This window comes from Dendrobates tinctorius, unplaced genomic scaffold (genome assembly GCF_039654945.1).
Source record: "Dendrobates tinctorius isolate UK_male_01 unplaced genomic scaffold, ASM3965494v1 ptg000162l, whole genome shotgun sequence".
Taxonomy (NCBI): Eukaryota; Metazoa; Chordata; class Amphibia; order Anura; family Dendrobatidae; genus Dendrobates; species Dendrobates tinctorius.
Genome location: NW_027361829.1, coordinates 48,797,865 through 48,819,005, shown reverse-complemented (window position 1 = coordinate 48,819,005; position 21,141 = coordinate 48,797,865). Strand labels below are relative to the sequence as shown.

At 45.4% G+C, this 21,141-nt stretch overlaps 1 protein-coding gene across 1 annotated transcript in view; it reads right to left on the bottom strand.

Annotated features, from left to right (window-relative positions):
* CDK13 (cyclin dependent kinase 13) overlaps positions 1-21,141 on the bottom strand; it is an 82,311-nt gene that overhangs the window by 16,564 nt on the left and 44,606 nt on the right. Inside the window, exons 5-9 of the mRNA XM_073550012.1 lie at positions 15,907-16,077; positions 14,386-14,575; positions 11,061-11,117; positions 9,234-9,335; positions 4,076-4,153 (exon numbers count right to left, since the gene is read on the bottom strand). Of these exons, the coding sequence (XP_073406113.1) occupies positions 4,076-4,153; positions 9,234-9,335; positions 11,061-11,117; positions 14,386-14,575; positions 15,907-16,077 (598 nt within the window). The remainder of the gene's footprint in view (positions 1-4,075; positions 4,154-9,233; positions 9,336-11,060; positions 11,118-14,385; positions 14,576-15,906; positions 16,078-21,141) is intronic.

The window sequence follows — 21,141 nt, the reverse complement described above, 5'->3', positions numbered from 1 at the left end:
AGGAGGGGGTCGGATCTGCACCAGACCCCCCCCGGAATGGGCGACTGGCTAGCGGTGGGGACAGCAGGGGTAGCGGTTCCTGTTTGGGGAGTCCCCCTGAAGCGCTATGGAGCCGCTGCTGCTGCAGAGACAGGGGCGCAGAAAGCCCTGTCTCTGCTGTGCCATGTCTGCCTGCACCCTTCCCCGACCCCAGCAGGATCCCACAGCTGGTCTGGGGTCCCTGGTGCAGAGTGCTACCTATTCACCGACCCTACCTGAGGTGTCTCAACCTAATGCCCCCTGAGGGGGATTAGGGAGGGTGCGTCTGTCACCGTCAGGGGGTCTTCATCCTCGCCTCGACCTCAACCCAGACCCCAAAGGGGTTGGGGAAGGAGGGGGGTCTCAACTTCGGACCAGTACCCGAGGGACTGGGGAAGGAGCGACATGGGGAATAGCCGTCTCCACTTCAACTGGGCACCCCTAAACAGGGGGCCGAGGAAGGAGCCATGCCAGGAGTCTCGCTGGAGACCCACTTTTCTTCATCTGTATTCCGGCCGAAAAAGGAAAAATGGAAGAAGAAAAAAAAAAAAAAAAAAGGTGTGCCTCCTTGCGACACTAAGCAAAAACTGGAGGAGGCTGATGCCGTCCAGGGGTGTATACTGCAGAGGAGGAGCCATAGTTAATCTTTTTCAGATTATGCATAGTGTCGCCTCATAGTGGACAGCAGCATAACACCCATGGTTCTGTGTCCCCCAATGAGGCGACAGAGTAAATATAGTGATATACTCACCCTCCAGCGGACCCCGAAGTCCTTCCCGCCTGTCATCACGCTCCCGGCATCTTCCAGTCCCAGTAATGCTTTGCACGAATGACATTGCGTTCTCGCGAGCGTGACATCATCTCCGGTCCTTCGCGCAAAGCATTACTGGGACCGGAAGATGCCGGGAGCGCCGCAGAGCTGATCGGGGGCCGTCGGAAGGAGAGAATAACAATATTTTTTTTTTAAATTATTTTAACATCCTACCTATCACATTCTAATCGCTTGGAATGCGCAAGAATTCCGCAAGCGAAAAACGCTTGTTTTCCGCGGGAAAATGAAGCAGAATTCATATGCATTTTACCCGCGGCGAGAGTGAGGAAATGTTGCGGAAATTTCCGCACCATTTCTGCAACGTGGGTACATAGCCTAAAGAGGACCTGGTGATTCAGGTTACTTTTCACAAAATATAAAGAAATCCGGCACTCCAGAACAAAGTGAACGAAAATAATTATTACATACTAGATGGAGGTGGTAATGTCACGATGGGGGCAGACTTTTACCACAGCTCCTGGGCAGGGGAGGGAGCAAAAGACAATACTGACATTACAGCAGGAGATCGCTGAAGATACATTTTGTGAGGTAAAATATTGTTTAAAAACAGTCAGTGAAATATTTTACCTCACAAAATGAATCCTTTGAAATCCCCTGTTGTAATGTCAGTATTGTCGGCTGGTACCACAAGCAGTTTCCATATTGAGACACCCATCACTTGGGTGTCCCAATATGGCGGTCGGTGAACTTCTCCAGCTTGAAATTCTGGGATCCGGACACATCTGGACGGAACAGGATGTGAAGACATTACAAGGTAATTATATATGGTCCATCTTGGTGTGTTAACGTGATGTTTTGGTCAGAATGACCTTTATGAAACAAACACTGTGAATGATAATGTTCCATAAGTCAGCACTGAAATATGTACACATAGACCTCAAAATATCATATAATTTGAAATTAAGTGTACTTAATTTGAGATGAGATTCTGCCAGAGATAGGTGAGAGAAAGAAAAGGGGCGACAAAGGGCACAAGAGAAAGAGGGCAAGAGAGGGAGAAACAAACAGCAAAACAGATCTCAGAGAAAATGAAAATCCCTCACCCCTGAAGACAGATTTTTGCGTTGTGTTTATCTTAATTTATAACACTGATTTATGGAAAGTTTGCTGAAACAACAACAACGATACGTTAATCTTTTGATTTAATAGGATGCTGTATTCACGTTCGGGGAAGGAGTTTTCACATCTGGAAGGGTTCAGGAGTTGAGCTCCCTCCATACCCGGCAGGTACCGACTATATTACAGTCAGCAGTTGTCTCTAACAGCCGAGGCTGGTGCAGATTTCCAACCGTAGCCGTTAGGGTGTGTGCACACGCTGCGGATCCGCAGCAGAATCTGCTGTGTTGTACAGTACCATTTTAATCTATGTAAAATGGAAACTGATGTGCACATGCTGCAGAATTTTCCACGCGGTTTTGCTGCGGTTTCAAATCCGCAGACAGAAAGGACACGTCACTTCTTTTCTGCGGATTCCGCTGCGGTTTACCATCTCCTCCATTGTAGAGGTGATAAACCGCAGGGCAAAACCGCAGCCTAATCCGCAGGTAAACCGCAGGTCTTTTGACCTGAAATTTACCTGCATATTTTTTAAAATCCGCGGGGGGAGAAGTCCGCAGCACATAAAAACTACGTGTGCACATACCCTTAATCTTTTGTGTGTTGCAGTCAATCTCCGACAGCGGCATTTAAGAGGAATATTTCTTATTGGACAACTGCAATGCAATAGCGTGGGTCTGATGCTTCACGATAGTCAGGGATCTGCTGAAGCTTTTTGGCCTCCAAACATGGCGTGCATTATGGCATCAAAGAGTTCAATTTTGGTCTCATCTGACTGGGCTATATTCTCACAGTATTTTACTGGCTTGCCTAATGTTTTTAAGCAAACGATAAACGCACTAGAACATGCTTTTAGTTCAGCAATTAAGTCTTACATGGTGCATACAGTCAATGGGGATTGAGTACTTATAGTTTTCTTTGAAACAATTGTACAAAGGTCTTTCTGTAGCTCTTGACAGGTGGTCCTTGGCTCTTGGACAACTCTTCCAATAATTCTTTGCACTCCTCAGTCTGAAACCTCGCACGAAGCACCTGGTCGTGGCCGGCTTATGGTGAAAATTAATATTCTTGCCACTTCCAGATTATGACCCCAGCAGTGCCCACTGGAACCTTCAGTAGTTTAGAAATTCTTTTGTAACTAATGCCATCAGTATGTTTTACACCAATAAGGTTGCAAAAGTCCTAAGACAGCTCGCTGGTTTTACCCATCACGAGAGGTTTCTTGTGTGGAACCTTGGTAATGAAACACCTTTTTATAGGTCATCAGTTGAATCAGCTGATATTTTTCAGTAAGTGACAGGATTGCTTTCTAATTACTGATAGATTTCAGCTGGTATCAAGACTTTCCATGGTTTTTTGCACATCTTTTTTAATGCGTTTAATATTTTTTTCCCTGTGTCATTTCTCATTATTACACAACTTAATTGATAGACATCAATGGTTTGATTTCTTTACCTGTGTGGATTGGACGGGTTGTTACTAGTCATGAGCGAGTCTGCATTGGGTGCTCGGGTACGCACAGAGTATCTTGGGTACTCGAACTACATGCTCGAGTCCCCGTCCCGCATGGCAGGCAATCCCTGCAGCCAAAAACATGTGGGGATTGCCTGCCATAGGGAATGCAGCTCGGACGTTAAGGTGATGTTTTTAGCTGCTATGTCAGAAAACTGGTGACAGGTTCCCTTTAAGCTGCAGATATGGTGTTAATCTGCAGGTTAATAGTGTTCTAAAGCTGTGCAGCCGCTGCACTGAAAGCTCGGCTACCAGGAGGAAATTAATTTTATTATTCCTGGCAGCCTCTGGCTTTCAGTCATAGAGACGTGGTCAGAGCGGCTTTGGTCACTGCTCAATACATAGTGAGTGGCAGCTATAACAATGCCATGGCACCAATTGCCAGTTGGCTCCTCAGTGCACAGCCAGCTGCCAGTCAGTGTCAGGGCATGGGTACGGCCACAGCTCACCAAGTACTGAGCGGTGACTTAAGCAGTGTCTCTATGACAAACACGAGAGGAGTAAAGTTCAATTATTTGCGGCAGCGGGCCTCTCAGTGCAGCAGCGGCATGGCTATCTACCTACATATAACCCATATCTGCAGGTTAATAGCATATTTCTTACATGACAGGTACCTTTGACATTCTCTTACATTTTAAAAGCATGTCCCACCCTCACCTTATGAGTTCAAGTTGTGCTAATTCTTGATTTGCTTGGAAGATCGGTTTCTTTGTAAACAGCTCACCAAGAATACACCTGTCAAAGTATGAAGATTTTGTTAACTCGGACCTTTCATCTGAAACGGTTTATGAGACATGAGAAGAGGCAATTACTACATTATGGCAGTTTCCCTTATGTTGCCGTTCAACAAGTCAAATGTCCCTCTTAAGAACTACGATATTCAGATTTCACACAATATTTCACATATACAGTACTGTGATAGGTATGTGTGCAAAAATGTAACAGTAAGAATACTTTAAAAAAAAAAAAAACACAAGTGTTAATAGTTTATTTTTTTCAATAAACAAAATGCAAAGTAAGTGAACGATTAGGGATGAGCGAGCACTAACATGTTTGGATGCTCGTTTCATGTAACAAGTATAATGGCAGACAATGTGAAATTCAAGCATGTTTCCTGCAGACCTACAAGGAAGTCTGGGGGGCAGTGAAAACGGTGAAACGGATGAAAAAAGTAATGAATAGTGATGAGCGAGTATACTCGTTGCTCGAGTGTCCTCTGAGTATTTTGGCGAGTTTGGAGATTTTGTTTTCGTCGCCTCAGCTGCATGATTTGCAACTGTTAGGCTGAATACATGTGTGGAATGCCTGTTTGTTAGGAAATTCCCACATGTATTCAAGCCTGTCTACAAGTCGCAAATCATACAGCTGAGACGAGGAGAACAATCTCCGGGTACGCCAAAATACTCCGAGACCACCCGAGCAACGATGTTACTCGTACATTACTAGTAATGAATAGAAAGAACAGCATTGGGAAGACCCCTGGAAGCATCTCTGACTCCCACAGGGTGAACAATGGTGTCACTTCTACTATACTCCACTTACAAATTCATATTCAGCTTACGACAGGTCACTAATCTACCGGCAATCTGATAAATGCTACTGCGCAGGCGGCCGCCATCTTGGTGGAGACAATTTTTTTTCCTCTAGAAAAATATTGCCAGCGGTGGCGCCTGCGCAGTAATCTATTGCAATCCGAATTATGCTAATGCGCAGGGGCCCAATTTTGAGGTAGAAATACTTTTTTTTTCTAAAGAAATTTGTATGAATAAATAAAATAAAAATATGGATATTATAGATCTGATCATGCTTCAGCGCTGTAGCTGCCACCGCATGATGAATGTAAATTTTTATTTTTCCAAATCAAGAAGATATGCAGTATGAAAAATACACTCAGTGACCTGTCATAAACCATATAGACGAATACCTAATCAGAGCACCAAATGAATACCCCCCCCCCCCCACACACACAGGCTGCCCCGGAGCACGAGCATATCATTAACTGAAAACAAGCATTAAACAACAACCACAAGACAGATTTCATCAACCATGGTATCATTGTAATCAGTATAATGGCACCGACCTGACACTGTATGTCGGTTAAGGCCCCGCTACACAGAACGATGTCCCAGCGAACCCACCAACGATCCAACATGGATGAGATCGCTGGGACATAGTTAGATTCACCAGCGAACAGGACCAACGAGCAAGCTGGTATCTAGGGTAAACAGCTGGTATTCAAGAGCCACGCGGCTCTTAGTTACCCGCTGTACCTTAGATACCAGCGTGCAGCATCGTTAATCGTTGCTCTCCTGCTGCAACACGCAGCGATGCGTGCTGGCCAGCGGGAGACCAACAATCAAAAAATGGCCCAGGACGATCCTGCACCATCTGCGTTACCCGGCGCGGGGCCGGTCGCTGATGGATGTCACACACAGCGAGATCACTGGAGAGATCGCTGATGCGTCACAAAATCAGCGATCTCGCTGTGTGTGCCGGGGCCCTTACTGTGCACAATCCTGCTGACAGATTCCCTTTAAACTGTGCACACACAGCCCTGGATAACTGCTCTCTCCCTCCAATCAGAACTGTCCCTGAGCTGTGCAATGGCGTCATTGTGCAGCGCATAGTGGCGCCAGTCCTTTTATAATCTCTGATGGGGTAATGCGGCCAGCCAATCACTACCAAGATGACTAAGGTATTAGTGACTGGCAGGCAATCCCTGCATGCGTACCGGCTGTGTAACAGGTGCCAAACATGCGGGGTGAGGATTTGAGCTTCAAATCATAGTATCAGCCAATGCTTGTTTAGTGCTGAGCACATCCGAGCATCCAGATACTCGAGTGATAGAGTATCACCAAGCACATTTGCTCATCCCTAATCTTAATGACTATCTTTGGCTAAAAAAAAAAAATTAATTCTGCAGCAGGACAATAACTACAATCAGATGCCTCCCTGATAATATTGTATGATGGACAATTATTTGCCTTTATACCTCAGCAATGGAGACACCAACAAGTGGGCAACATCAAGCATAAAGAAGAACAATGCGTCCTGGAAATAATAATCATATAGATCCCACAGGGTCCTGATCCCAACGGTCGAGTCAGTATGGGATTACTTTAAGAGAGAAGGAATTGCGCAAGTCTATATCCACAGATGATCTGTGGTTAGTTCTCCCAGTTGTTTGTAACAACCTCCCTGAAGATTTCCTTCCAAAAATGTGTGCACGTGAACCCAGAAAAATTATTTCTGTTTTGAAGGAAAAGGGTACCACAATCAATTTCCAAGTAAGCAATGATTTGTGTAAACCTACATCCACAGAACATCTGTTGTTTGTTTCCAAGATGTTTGGCACAAATTCCCTGCCAAGTTCCTTTGGTATCTCTTTTTAGTAACGTTCAGGCACCTGGCAGGAGGATTGTGAAGAATGCATATCCTTGCTCTGCACTTCACTGATTCACGGTTTATTGAGATTCACTGACAAAGTCACCTTTTAGTGTGTATTTTACCTACGGTGAGTTCTAAAAAAGACAAAATGGGTTCCCTCAATGTTCTGTACACCGTGACAAAATGGCAGATGGCTAAGTCCACCATAAATCCTGCTTTATCTACTATTCAGACGCGGTATGGCAGAGGTGGGCAATTAATTTTCCCGAGGGGCCACATGAGAGACCATTACTGTTGTGGAGGGCTGAACCAGTAGGCCGAAATTAATGCTACTCAATATTAATTTAATATTAATTGTATCACTTAATATTAAGCATGCTGATAGATATAGATATATCTATCTTTGAACCAAAGTACAGGCCCTTCTGTATATCGTATGAACCCCCCCACAGCCCCTTATATACAGCATGAGCCTCGCACAGCCTCTCCATTTGCAGCATGAGCCTCGCACAGCATCCCCATATCCAAATGAGCCCAACACAGGCTCCCTATACACTGCATGAGCCCCACACAGCCTTTGCATATACTACATGAGCCCCACACAGGCTCCCCATATACTGCATGAGCCCCACACAGCCTCCCCATATACCGCATGAGCCCCACACAGCCTCCCCATATATTGCATGAGCCCCACACAGCCTCCCCATATATTGCATGAGCCCACACACAGCCTTCCCAACATACTGCAAGAGGCCCCCCATGCGTGCAGCATGACACCCTCATAGCCTCCCTCATAGCCTCCCCATGAGCAGCATGACACCCTCATAGCCTCCCCATGTGCAGCATGACACCCTGATAGCCTCCCCATGTGCAGCATGACACCCTCATAGCCTCCCCATGTGCAGCATGACACCCTCATAGCATTCCCATGTTCAGCACGACAGCCCCATAGCCTTCCTATGCACAGCATGTCACCCCCCCATAGCCTCCCCATGTGCTGCATGTCACCCAAATAGAATCCCCATGTGCTGTGCCACCCCCAAAGAATCCCCATGTTCATACACATGAAAAAAAAAAAAAAAAAACCACCACATACTCACCTCGGTCATGTTCCCTGGCGTTGTGCTCGTCTCTCTGCCTCCGATACGCTGACTCTCCAGCGGTACACAGCTGACGCGATGAAATGACGTCATCGTGTCAGCTGTTTCACACGCTGATTGGTGGAGGAAGTGGCCGGGGGCCCCTCCTACACCAATGCTGACTGCGCCTAGGGAGAAAACTGAAACATCGAGTGGGTGGGAACAGTGAGGCCCGTGGACCTCTGTTTTCCAGCCCCACGGCTGTCTTGGTCTATGAGACAGCCAGAGGGCCGGATGTGGCCCGCACTTTGCCCAGGTCTGCTGTATGGGACTGGCTCCCTCCTCAAAAGGTGGTTTTCCCAGAGAACAGGCTCTCACCAAATACTGCTAAAATGATAGTAAATCCTGCGTCCCTGTAAGGATTCTTTTACACTTGCCGTGTTTTTGTGGGCCGTTTTTGCGACCCCAATAGATTTTGCAAGAAATACATTGGATCGCTGTGTGTCCTATGGCCGTGAAAAAATATCAAGCTTGCTTGATATTTTTCACGGACACGGCCTCCATTTAAAACAATGGTGCCGCAAAAACAACGGTAGCTTGTTTTTGCGGTACACCGTATTTGCGGATCGCCTTTTTTTCCCCTCTAATTTGTTACAACAGGGAAAAACGGCGATCTGAGAAGGCTTTTTGTGGCCCGTTTTTGCGGATGACCGCAAAAATCACGGCAATACGGCCCGTAAAAAAATGGGCCGCAAAAAACCCTGCATGTGTAAAAGAACACTTAAGCCCCCATTACACATAGCGATATCGCTAGCAATATCGCTGTAACGTCACCGATTTTGTGACGTAGCAGCGACATTGCTAGCGATATCGCTATGTCTGATACTTACCTCCGACCGGCTCCCCCGCTGCTGGTCGCGCGAGAAGGTCCTGGATCATTTCTCGTCGGGCGCTTCCTGTGGCACCGACGAGCGACGCGTGGACGCGGGTGGGAGGACGTCAGGATCGCCGCGTCTGACAGGTAAGTAACAACCCCCGACCCCTGCTGGGTCGCTGGTGAGATCTGCCTGTGTGGCAGCTCACTAGTGACCACTTAGCGATGCACCAGCGATCCATATCGTTGTCGGGATCGCTGGTGCATCGCTAAGTGTAATGGTACCCTTACACTGAGAGAAATCATCCACATTTACTATAGATCTGAGGAAGTCTTACCTCATTTGCGGTCACTTTATTTTGTTTTTTTTTCCTCAGAATGGGTAGGTCCTCAATCATGGTTTTGGCAACAATACAACATATGTGCACAGTTAACTCAGACTAGTGGCCATGTCATGAAAGAGGTGCCTACTCACCCACAGCTCCAGACATCAATGGCTGGTGTATAACGTTCTTCTCCAAGCAATAGCTCAGGAGGGCGATACCATAACGTAATGACCTTATTTGTGTAAGGCCGGCTGAAAAACAGATAGGGGGATTTAGATTCACTCCAGTACTTAAAACCTGAGAGTAATTTTTACAATTTTGATAAAAAAAAAATATATAAAAAAAAAAAAGACAATTTTTACATTTAACTATATTAAAAAACACAGATTTATTATTATTTATTTATATAGCACCATTGATTCCATGGTGCTGTACATGAGAAGGGGTTACATACAAATTACAGATATCTCTTACAGTAAACAAACTAACAATGACAGACTGATACAGAGGGGAGAGGACCCTGCCCTTTTGGGCTTACATGCTACAGGATGGTGGGGAAGGAGACAGTAGGTTGGTGGGTTGCAGCAGTTCCGATGTTGGTTGAGGTGATATCACCGGTAGTGGTGAGAGAGAAAGAGGTAGCGGGGTCATTGCAGGCTGTAGGCTTTCTTGAAGAGGTGGGTTTTCAGGTTCCGTCTGAAGGATCCAAATGTGGTTGATAGTCGGACTTGTTGGGGCAAAGAATTCTAGAGAATAGGGGCAGTTCGGGAGAAGTCTTGGAGTTGGTTGGGTGAGGAGCGAACAAGTGTGGAGGAGAGAAGGAGGTCTTGGGAGGACCGGAGATTACGTGAGGGAAGGTATCGGGAGATTAGTTCAGAGACATATGGGGGAGACAGGTTATAGATGGCCTTGTAGGTCAGTATTAGTAATTTGAACTGGATACGCTGAGGGAATGGGAGCCAGTGAAGAGATTTGCAGAGGGGAGAAGCGGAGGAGTAGCGAGGAGAGAAATGAATGAGGGCATGCACAAGCATTTTAGTAGATTGAGGGTTGAGGAAAGGATGGATTCTGGAAATATTTTTGAGCTGGAGGCGACAGGAGGTAGAAAGAGCTTGGATGTGCGGTTTGAAGGACAGGGCAGAGTCAAATGTTACTCCGAGGCAGCGGACTTCCGGTACTGAGGAAAGTGTGATGTCATTAATTGTTATAGCGAGGTCGGGTAAGGAAGATCTGTGAGATGGAGGAAAGATGAGGAGTTCAGATTTGTCCACATTGAGCTTCAGGAAGCGAGAAGGAGGAGGATATGGCTGATAGACACTCTGGGATTCTGGACAGCAGAGAGGTGACGTCTGGGCCAGAGGTAGATCTGAGTGTCATCAGCATAAAGGTAGCACTGGAATCCGTGGGACTTTATGAGTTGCCCCAGACCAGATTGAGAAGAGTAGGGGTCCTAAAACAGAGCCTTGGGGACAGATCTCTTGCAAATGTCACACTATCCACCAAGTCTAATACTTGATTTCCTGCCCTGTACAGAAGACTTTGTAGCAGAATTACAACAGATGATTTCACAGCTCACCTCTTCCCCTCCCAATGACCGTTGCCCAGATCTGAGCAAGCCTAGAAAGCTTTCCTATAGAAGTCAATGAGTCACAGCCAGTTTATTGCTGCCTATCTCCATGTGGCTGCTGAAAATAAATACAGATAGCAATATGGAAGCAGTATTAGCTGTCTGACCTATATCTACTACAATAGCAGACTAATATTAAGTATATTTTCAAGTTACACATTTTGAAATTGTTTTGTGTTTTATAAATCCTGTGTCGTTACAAAGAGTAAGGAAAGCCAAAGTGACAGCAGAGTTCTTCCAAACACAATATGACCGACTGTCACCAGTCTTCAAGTCAGTCAGGCTAAACTAGAAGGATCATTTAGAAGTACCGTAGTTAATTTCTGCTTAATGTTGCTCAATAACTCACCTTTCTTCTGAGCTGTACAGTCTTGCAAGTCCAAAATCTGCAAGTTTAATCTGCCCCCTGGAGGAAACAGAACACATGCGGGTAAGATTACACATCGGAGGCGAGAGCCAACACAGTAGTAAGTTTCACTAACATGACAAATGTTCAAGTGTTTTCCCAAGGGGATAAGTTTTATCTTGTTCAAAAAAAGAACTAAATATACTCAAATTTGTTAGAATGATCTAACAAGCAATACATTAAAAAGTAAAAAGGAATCTGTGAGGTCCCACATGCGTGATACACAGTGGCATGATAACATGGAAAGAGTGCTGACTAGACTGGGCAACTAACGCCCCATCTACCAGTCAAAGCCCTAATTGGCATCGGAAACGCGCAGGTTATAGATGCTTTTTTTTTTTTTTTTTTTTTTTAAAGCATTTATGTAACTGAATTATGTTATACCGGGCTGGTTAGGGAGGAAGTGTAATCACACACGGCTCACTGCTGCTAAACTGGAGGGCATGAGGGACCTGACAGGGTCTCTGTAATACCAGGGCTGTGGAGTCGGAGTCGGAGTCGTGGAGTCGGTGCTCATTTTGGTGGAGTCGGTATAAAATGGACCGACTCCGACAATATATAATAAATTGGGTACAGTAGTTCAATGCAGGATGTGCTGAATATTTTTTCATAGGAGTTTGGGAAAGTTATGAAATGTCCTATAAATGGCTGTTCTATTCCTGATCTAAGGCTACATTAACACAGCGTTTTTCCTGTGTTTTTTGAGGATACGTTTTTCAGCTGCAAAAGCTGATCATCTTTTTAAAAAACTGCATCACCTGAAAGGTTTTTGAGCTCATAGATAATGTTTTCAATAGCAAAAGCAGATTAGAAATCTGCTCTATCTATCCATTTATCCATATCTGTCTATCCATATCGTATCTGTACCAAAAAGAATGAAAACCGGGTAGTACACCAATATATATTCTGTTCTATCTAAATATCTTGATTATTGGATCATAAAAATGATTAAATGTCTGAGGTTCACATTGTACTACAATAAATGTTTCACTTAAATATAAGCAATATGTGTGGGAGTCGGAGTCGTGGAGTCGGAGTAAGGGAAATTGAGGAGTCGGAGTCGGAGTCGCAGGTTTGGCTTACCGACTCCACAGCCCTGTGTAATACTTTGGAATACAAAGCCAAACATAACTTAGTGATGCCCATTACTCAGTAGTATAAGCTAGGGATGAGCGAATAGCTTGGATAAGTGCTTATCTGAATAGCTATAGCGCTTACCGAATAGCTGAATCGGGAACCTGGATCACTTCCGATAATCAGATGTTCACCGCCACAACAGATGCACAGAGAGCCCAACACACAGACTCTCCATGTATGTGCTGTGACTGTCACACAGCCGCGACACATGCAGCTGCGGCACCGAACCTCTGATTATCGGGAGCGCTCCAGGTATCCGGGGTTCCAGATGCAGCTTTCGGTAAGCGCTATAGCTATTCGATTAAGCTCTTATCTGACGCTATTCACTCATCCCTAAACTAAGCACACAGCCTCGTAGGGCATTACTAGCCCCTATTATTAAAAGAGATAAATCACTTATTGTTCCAACTGCTGCCTCCATTCTGCAGAAACAGGATTTTGGCGAGATATGCTAATTAACGGTCAGCGCAGCAGTCTGCCCACTGGTATGTCATACCCTCCGCCCTCACTGGCAGTATATAATAGAGCAGGCTCATGTGACTGCCATCATTGACCAGTGAGGGAGGCAGAGGCATACAGAACAAGACTGATCAGTGCATGGAGCCTCTCGCTGTTCATTTATATAAACAACCTGCATGACCAATGTTCTTGATTAGCAGCTAAACCGGTATAAGCTCACAAAATTATTAACCCTTTTAGCTGCTGAGGATATTTGTAATGGTTTTAAATGTTTGATGCAGCTAGATTTTAATAGCGTTAGCCTTTTCAACATTGGACATACTTCGTCGTCCAACATTGGTATCCGTGTAAGATACAGGCTCAGGAGCTAAGCCCGCATCAAACCTGGCAGGCGCTAGATGTATTACACAGCCAGCATCTGCCTCTAACCGCAGCGAGTGCCGCCAGCTGAAGTTAACCCCTTTATTGCCACTGTCAATTTCTGACAGAGGAACATAAACTGCACTGTCTGGAGGGCATGCTGCTCCTCTGGCCCATCAGCCACACCTTAAGCGTTTGCGGGGTGTCAAGGGGTTGCGTTGACAACGGGGGTCTGTTGCAAACAATCTAAGCTGCCATGATGGTGTCCCTGTTAACACCAGCCTATTCTTCATAGACATCTGAAGCTTCACAGTCCTTGAAGGGGACTGGGAAAAAAAAAAAAAAAAAGGTTTTGAAAATCTAAAAAAAAAAAAAAAAATCTTGTCCCTTTTTGCCCCCATTAAAAAAGAAAAGAAGAGGTAAAAAGAAAATTGTATCTCTGCATCTGTTAAAGTCTGGTTTATTAAAATATAAAATACATTAATTTCTATGTTAAAAGTCATAAAGAGAGAAAAAAGAAAATCTATCAAATTTGTGCTTTTTCATTTGCCTCAATTCTGCCCCCTCCCAAAAACAAACAAAAAAAAAGAAAAAAAAAAGTAAGAAGTGATCAAAACACATGTATCCCAAAATTATATAAAAAATATCAATTCGCTACACAAAAAGGCAAGCTCTAACCCAGCCCAAAGTAAAAATGAAAAAAAAAAAAAAAAAACCCCCCCAAAAAAAAAAACGATCTGAGTCTCAGGAAAAGACGTCAATTTAGTATAAAAAAAAATAAAAAAACCTACACTGTGATTATAAGAATCAAGCCAAACCGTTCCGGTTTTGCTAGGCGCTTTTCCTTTTGTAATTTCACGCATTTGGAATTGTTTTTCCTGCTTTCGAACACGGTGAATGGCACAATGAACGGAGTCATTGAAAACTACAACTCGTCTCACAGAAAACCAAGCAACTATATATTGACAGATGAATCAAAATATTCTGGCTCTTGGATAAAAAGGATGACACAGCCAGAGCCCAAATGTGCGTAATGGACATGGGCATCAATGCTGTGCGTTTCACACTCTTCTTGGGTCAGATGAGCAGTTTCATGGATTAGAATAGGACATCTACATAAGGTTTAAGAAGAGTCTAGCCTACAAATCCGGCGGACCGCCCAAATCATTGCTTTGTTTGACCGTTAAAAAGATTAGTTAAAATGAATCACAATTTGTTGTAAATAATAAAGCATGTGTGAATCTTGAGGCCAAAGTACCTGAATGTGTGAATGAAGCGAGCGAACACATCTACAAAGTTCTACATAAAATACCTGTTGTTTAGTAGAATATTTGAGCATTTAATGTCTCTGTGCAAAAAATTCTTCTTGTGACAGTAGTCCAAACCCTCCATAAGTTGTCTCATGAAAGACTTAATGTGAAGTTCGTTGAAATGCACTAGTCCTGACTCCAGCAGACCCATGAGGTCATGGTCCATGTACTCAAACACCAGGTAAAACGCACCTGTAGCAAGGGAAAAAGGCACAAGTCAGTGAACAGTTGTAGAACAGGCAAATTACATAGACAGCAAGTGGTTGTACATCATCATCGACATGATTGTTCATCAACATCTACGTGTACACAAGCCTCATGGGAAACACAGAGGAATCGGGGGGGGGGGGGGCAGCCCCAATGACAACACTGTACCCACTGTAAGCTGTGCTTGCCAGAAAAGTTTCTTTTCAGGTCCAATCTTATGGAAACTCAATTTCATAATACACAAATTCCAGTGCAGGCTGCATAAACATTTATCGACTATTCTTAAAGAGTATCGGTCACCAGTAGTTTTTTTTTGCTTTGAAATATCAGAACATCATGATGTAGGGGCACAGACCCCGACTCCAGTGACATGTAACCTACTGGCCTTTTTGCTGCAGATCTAGCAGTTCTCTGAATGCTGAGCTCTGTATAACTCCACCCACACCACTGATTGGCAGCTTTCTCAGCGCACGTGTGCAATCCCATAGACTGTAATGTTTTTTTGCACATTCCGTGCGCATGCATTTTTTGGCAGCAGTTGGACACAGAAAAATGCAACATGTTGCGTCTAGCACGCCTAGGCGCACACCTGGAAAAAACGCAGAGCATGAAAACACACATGAACACATGAAAGCGCTATACCATGCGCCCGCCATGTTAAAGATAGGGGAGCAATGCGCACGATAGCACACGAGGCGCAGCACTAAAAAACGCAAGTGTGAAACCAGCCTGAGATGACTTTTTACCGATGTCACATTTGAAAAGATACGATGTTTTGATTGCGTCTTATTGCATTTTATTGTAATGTTATAGGTAAAAAGGGGGTACGGATTTTAATTTTTATCATATTTTTAAAAACTTTCTTTCCACTTTTTACTGGACTTCCCTCAGGGGACTTAAAGCTGCGATCATCTGATCAATTGCCACTTGTTAGAGTTCACAGTATGATCGTAATGACAGGCATGGGGGTCTTCAGCAGGTCCTCGGCTGTCAGTCAACCCATTGACTCCTCTCAATCACATCATGGCCACTCCGATGGAAGCGTGGAACGACACGTGCCCCTTGTCAGCAAGTGTTAAATGACGCTGTCAGAGATTGGCAGTGGGATTTATCAGGTTAACAGCCGCGGTTGGAGATCCACTCCTCCGCTGCTGTTAGTTGGCTGATTAAATCACAACATATGATGTATGCTTACAGCAGAAGTCATGAAGGGGTTAATGCTCAATATTGTCTCCAATCTACCAAGTCATTATGTGAACATTGTGGATTTTAGTTACTGAAAGACTACTTCAAAATGTGCAGTTAAGACACTAAACCTTTATCGTTCTTGAAGTCCACGGCATCTTCTTTGTCTGTGACTATCTCCTTCATGTTTATAATGCTCTGGTGTGTGAGCTGCCGAAGAATCTTAATTTCACGTATAGCTGTGATAGGGAATCCTTCTTTCTCATTGTCCAAACGTACTTTCTTTAAAGCCACCATTTCTCCTGCACAGAAAAGACAAAAAATCAATTAGCGGAGGCATTAAGAACAGAGGCCTTCAAAGAGACAGCAATGGCCAAACAATATTAAAGGGGTTGTCCACTAGTAGGATCTAAACTTTTGGCCCCCATAAAATAATAAAGCTTGTACTCACCTTCCGTGCCATTCCCGTGATCCCGCGATAGTGGCACTCGCTCTCCCCTGGGCTCTCGTGCAGTTGTTAGACACGTGGTGCCAGGCAACCAATCAGCGCTGGCATCACTATCCCCGTCTTCGTACTGACTGAACATGAAGAGGAAGTCTGGGCTGCTGCTACTCTGACTTCCTCTTCATGTTCAATTTGACAGATGGTGGAGATTGTGACGCCAGCGCTAACTGGGCGCCGGGGTCACATTTCATCAGAGCAGCAAGGGAGCCAAGGGGATAGCGAGTGCCGACACTGCGAGAACGGAGCTGGCACGTGAGTATAAGCTTTATTATTTTATCGGCGCCAAGAGAGAGTTAAGAGAAGGAGTTGTCCAAGCAGTGGACAACTTGTTTAACCCCTTAACGACCATCGATTCGCCTTTTAATATAATTAACGGCGCTGTGGAAAAAGTGTATGGCACCCCACAGAGTCGGATTTTCTCAGTGTTTTTTTTTTTTTTTAATCAGATAGTTTTTATTAAAAGTTTTATAAATGACAAGCATATACAACTTACAACAAGTTGTCAAATAATCCCTTCCCCCAGAACTCCCCCCTCCCTTTGTCCGATGGCATAGACTGGCACATAACGAATAAACCCCATTCTATCGCACAGCCGTATCATATGAAAAATGGCGAACGACAACCGACAGGAGATCATCTCCAGAGCCCACCCACTAATCCAGAAGATTCGAGGCAGCCAGGCTGGGAATCTTCAACCACCCCTCCCATATCTTCCCAAAAGTATGTGGCACACCCCTCCTAAGATACACAGACTTTTCCCTATATAATATTTGGTTCAGCCTATTAATATATTCTTTTCTTGAGGGGATTTTGGCAGAGATCCAGTGGTAAGCTATCAGCTTTCGGGCCACAAATCGCATTCTGGCCACAGCAATTTTAAGGTATTGATCCCCTCCCACCTCATCAACATAGCCCAGCACACAGATCAAGGGGTCCCTGGGAATGTCCTGTCCCGTGGTTAAATTTATAAGGCCAAGGACCACGATCCAAAATATCTGCAAGCAAGAGCATGTCCACATCATATGAAGAAATGTCCGCATTATCCATCGTGCACTTGGGGCACCTTGAATCCGACCGCACCCCTCTATTAAACAACCATTCGGGAGACCTGTATGTCCTATAAAGGATATATAGCTGAGACAGGCGGCTAGGCTCACTAAGAAATAGTCTAGGAGTCATCTGTAGAATCGAGTCCCACTGCTCCGCCGAAATTGTGCCCAGCTGTTGTTCCCACTTTGTCAGCGCGCCAATAGGATGCCTTGACAGGACCTGTCCAAGTAAACCACCATACACCATTGAAATCAATCCTCTGGTGGACCCCTGCATACCAAGCCTATGGATAAGGACGTCGTGATGTATGGTTAGGTCCACTTTTTTGCTCTGCACCATATACGCGTGACGCAGCTGCAGATATTGATAAAACATAGAACGCTGGAGGCGAAATTCCTGACCCAATTGCTCGAAAGTTTTAAAAACCCCTCCCTCCACCAGCTGCGACACCCACCATATGCCAATCCGCCTCCAGTGAGCAAAGCCTCTGAGCGTCTTCATACATGGCAGATGCTGATTGTCCCATATGGGGGAGTACTTTGTAAGACCGCGTATTCCTCTCAACTGCCTCAGCTTATCCCATACTCTAACCATTAGAAGCACCGTAGGAAACCTGAATGCAAGGGATCGAAATCTACCCGACTCCAGACTCGAGACCAGTGATCCCCGTCCCACCAGAAACTGAAGAATCTTCTGACCTCCCACCAAATCCGCCAACTCGCCCTCCATCCCTCCTGCTACATGTTGGCACTGGGAAGACAAAAAGTAGAGCCATGGGTTGGGCAACGCAAGTCCCCCCTCATCCTTAGGTTTTTGCAAGTGCTCAAGTTTAATTCTCGCGCCTTGTTTCAGCCAAACGAGCTCTCTAAAAATCATATTGATTTTATGAAACCTACTCTGGGGAAGCCAGACAGGGGAATTATGAAGGACATATAAGAGTTGCGGCATAACTACCATCTTTAACAAATTCACTCTTCCCACTACAGAGAGGTGTAACTTTGCCCAGGCCTTAACCTTCTGTTTGATCCTGTCCAACAACGGGACAAGATTTAAACTCTCATAGTCAGTCAGCTTATTAGATATTTTTATGCCCAAATATTGAAGGGACGCTGCAACCGGCACACCCACCACACTGCAGGAGCTTGAATCCAATGGGAGGAGCGCAGATTTCTCCCAGTTGATAACCAAACCCGAAACCTTCCCAAATGCCCCAAGAAGTGACATCGTGTTTTGTAATGATCTGTCCGCGTCCGCTAAAAATAACAACAGGTCATCCGCATATAGTGCTACCTTCTCCTCATGCTCCCCATACCGGAATCCCTCTATGCCAGTATCCAATCTTATCCTGGAAGCCAATGGCTCCACCGCGAGAGCAAACAGCAGTGGGGATAGAGGACATCCCTGCCTCGTTCCTCTATGAAGCGAGAAAGGATTAGACAGCTGACCATTAGCCCTCAGCCGAGCACTCGGCTCCGAATACAAGAGCCTGACCCAGCCAATAAAACCCGGGCCAAAACCCATACAATGAAGCGTCGCCCATAGATAGTTCCACTCCACACTATCAAATGCCTTAGCGGCGTCTAGGGACAAAACCACCCTCCTCCCGGCATTATCTGCCCTCACCTGCATATTCAGATATAATCTCCTAATATTCATGGCCGTTGATTTATTGGGCATAAACCCCGTCTGATCGGGGTGTATTAACACAGCTATTACCTTTGAGAGTCGAATGGCCAGGATCTTCGCTAAAAGTTTAATGTCTAGCGTCAACAGGGAGATGGGCCTATAGGACGCGGGCAGAGTTGGGTCCTTATCCTTTTTCAACAGCACGGCAATGACAGCTTCTCGCATAGACGGTGGGAGAACACCCCGCTCCAGACTATCATTAAACACCGTCAATAAAGCAGGGAGCAATACCGTTCTATACCGTTTGTATACCTCAGCTGGTAACCCATCTACCCCAGGTGCTTTACCATTGGACATGGCTCCCAGAGCCTCCTCCAACTCGTCCAGACCTAGAGGTCTATCTAGAGAGCGTCTGTCCTCAGGAGTCAACCTTGGGAGATTGGCAGCCTCCAAAAAGGAAACAACATCCTCTGTCGGGGCCCTAGCATGTGAAGAGTACAAGTCAGCATAAAAAAATCTCTAGAATTTTTAAGATCCCGGGTGCGTCAGTGAGCAGTCGCCCATTCACATCCTGAAGAGCCGCTATAGCCGCAGACCCTCTCTGTGCCGATGTCACAACAGAAAGCAAATGCCCCACACTTTCCGCACTCTCAAAGTATTGAGCAGATTGAAACAGCCGCTTTTGCGCCGCTGCCTCCAATGTGTTTGGTCACCTTTGACTGCGCTTCCCCCAATCGCTTCCGAGTGGCAGGTGTGCTCTGTGCTGCAAGGGCCCTTCCCGCATCCTCCAGTTCCCTAAATATAAGTTGTGATTTTGCCCTGGAGGCGGTCTTTATTTTAGAGATCTCCCGTATGTACATTCCCCTTAAGTACGCCTTTAAGGCCTCCCAGACGATCCCACTAGAAGCCGAGCCTCTATTAAGATCAAGATATTCCTGCAACTCAGGGATAAAGCCGTCATTCTTATTGATTAGCTGCAGCCAAAACGGGTTAAGGTGCCAGAGAGGTCTATCATTCCTCCCGTTCGCACCCCCCCAAGCATGACTGAAACAGGCGAATGATCAGATACCGTTCGCGCCAAATATTTAACCTCTAAAGTTTTTCCCAGCATAAGATCATCACCCAGGGCCAGATCAATGCGAGACAAGGAGGAGTGAGTAGAGGAGAAGCACGAGAATTGACGGACACCAGGGTTACGGCATCTCCACAAGTCGGTCAAAGCTATCTCCCGCACAAGAACCCCAAATGGCGTAAGATTACCCCCCAGCCTCAGAGGCTCATGGCTACCCCTGTCCCAATGTGAATCCAGAATATTATTAAAATCTCCCACCACCAAATGCGGAACCCCCGGAAAATCTCTCAGAATGGCCAGAACTTTATAAATAACTCTACTACTATAAGGCGGAGGTACATATATAAACGTCAACACCAGTGGGATGGAAAAGATTGTACAAGATAAAAGGACGAATTGCCCCTCTGTGTCCACCTCTACCCGATGGCACTTAAATTGAGTCCTAGAGTGAATCAATATACTAACCCCCCTAGAGTATTGAGAATGAGTAGAGTGGAAGCCCGCCTGTACCCATCTCTTATCCAGGATTCCCAGCGTCTCCTGCGTGAGATGCGTCTCCTGCAAACAAACAACCGCCGGTTTCTGGTCCGCTATAAAGGAGAATATGGCCTGTCGTTTTACCGGCGACTTTAACCCCCTGATATTCCAACTAAGTAACTTAAAATCAGCCATTATCATACCACAGCATCTTGCCTACCATCTCCCCCCTGGCCGCACCACAGTCAACATTGAAATGTACAAGTACGCCAAAGGACATTTTGAACCCAATCCCTCCCCCCAAAAAACACCCCCAAACAGTTCCTTGGGCTGAACCAAGGGTGCAACAAGTAAGGGCACTGTCGAGCCCTTCCACCCCATTCAGCAGGCGCCTCAATTCCTGTTCACTACCCGCAATTGACAGGATATAGCCCCACAGCACTTTGCATTTTCCCTTATCCATATTCAGACTAAGGCCCCATAAGGACCACAAATTCTTAAAAAAGAAAAAAAACAAAAAAAAAAAAACAGTATATCGCAGAGCAATAAAAGAGCAGATAGAAATATAACTTCTTAGGCAGTCCACTGCATCAGGACCGCAGTCTCCAACCGCACGACTCCAAAACAACAAAACAG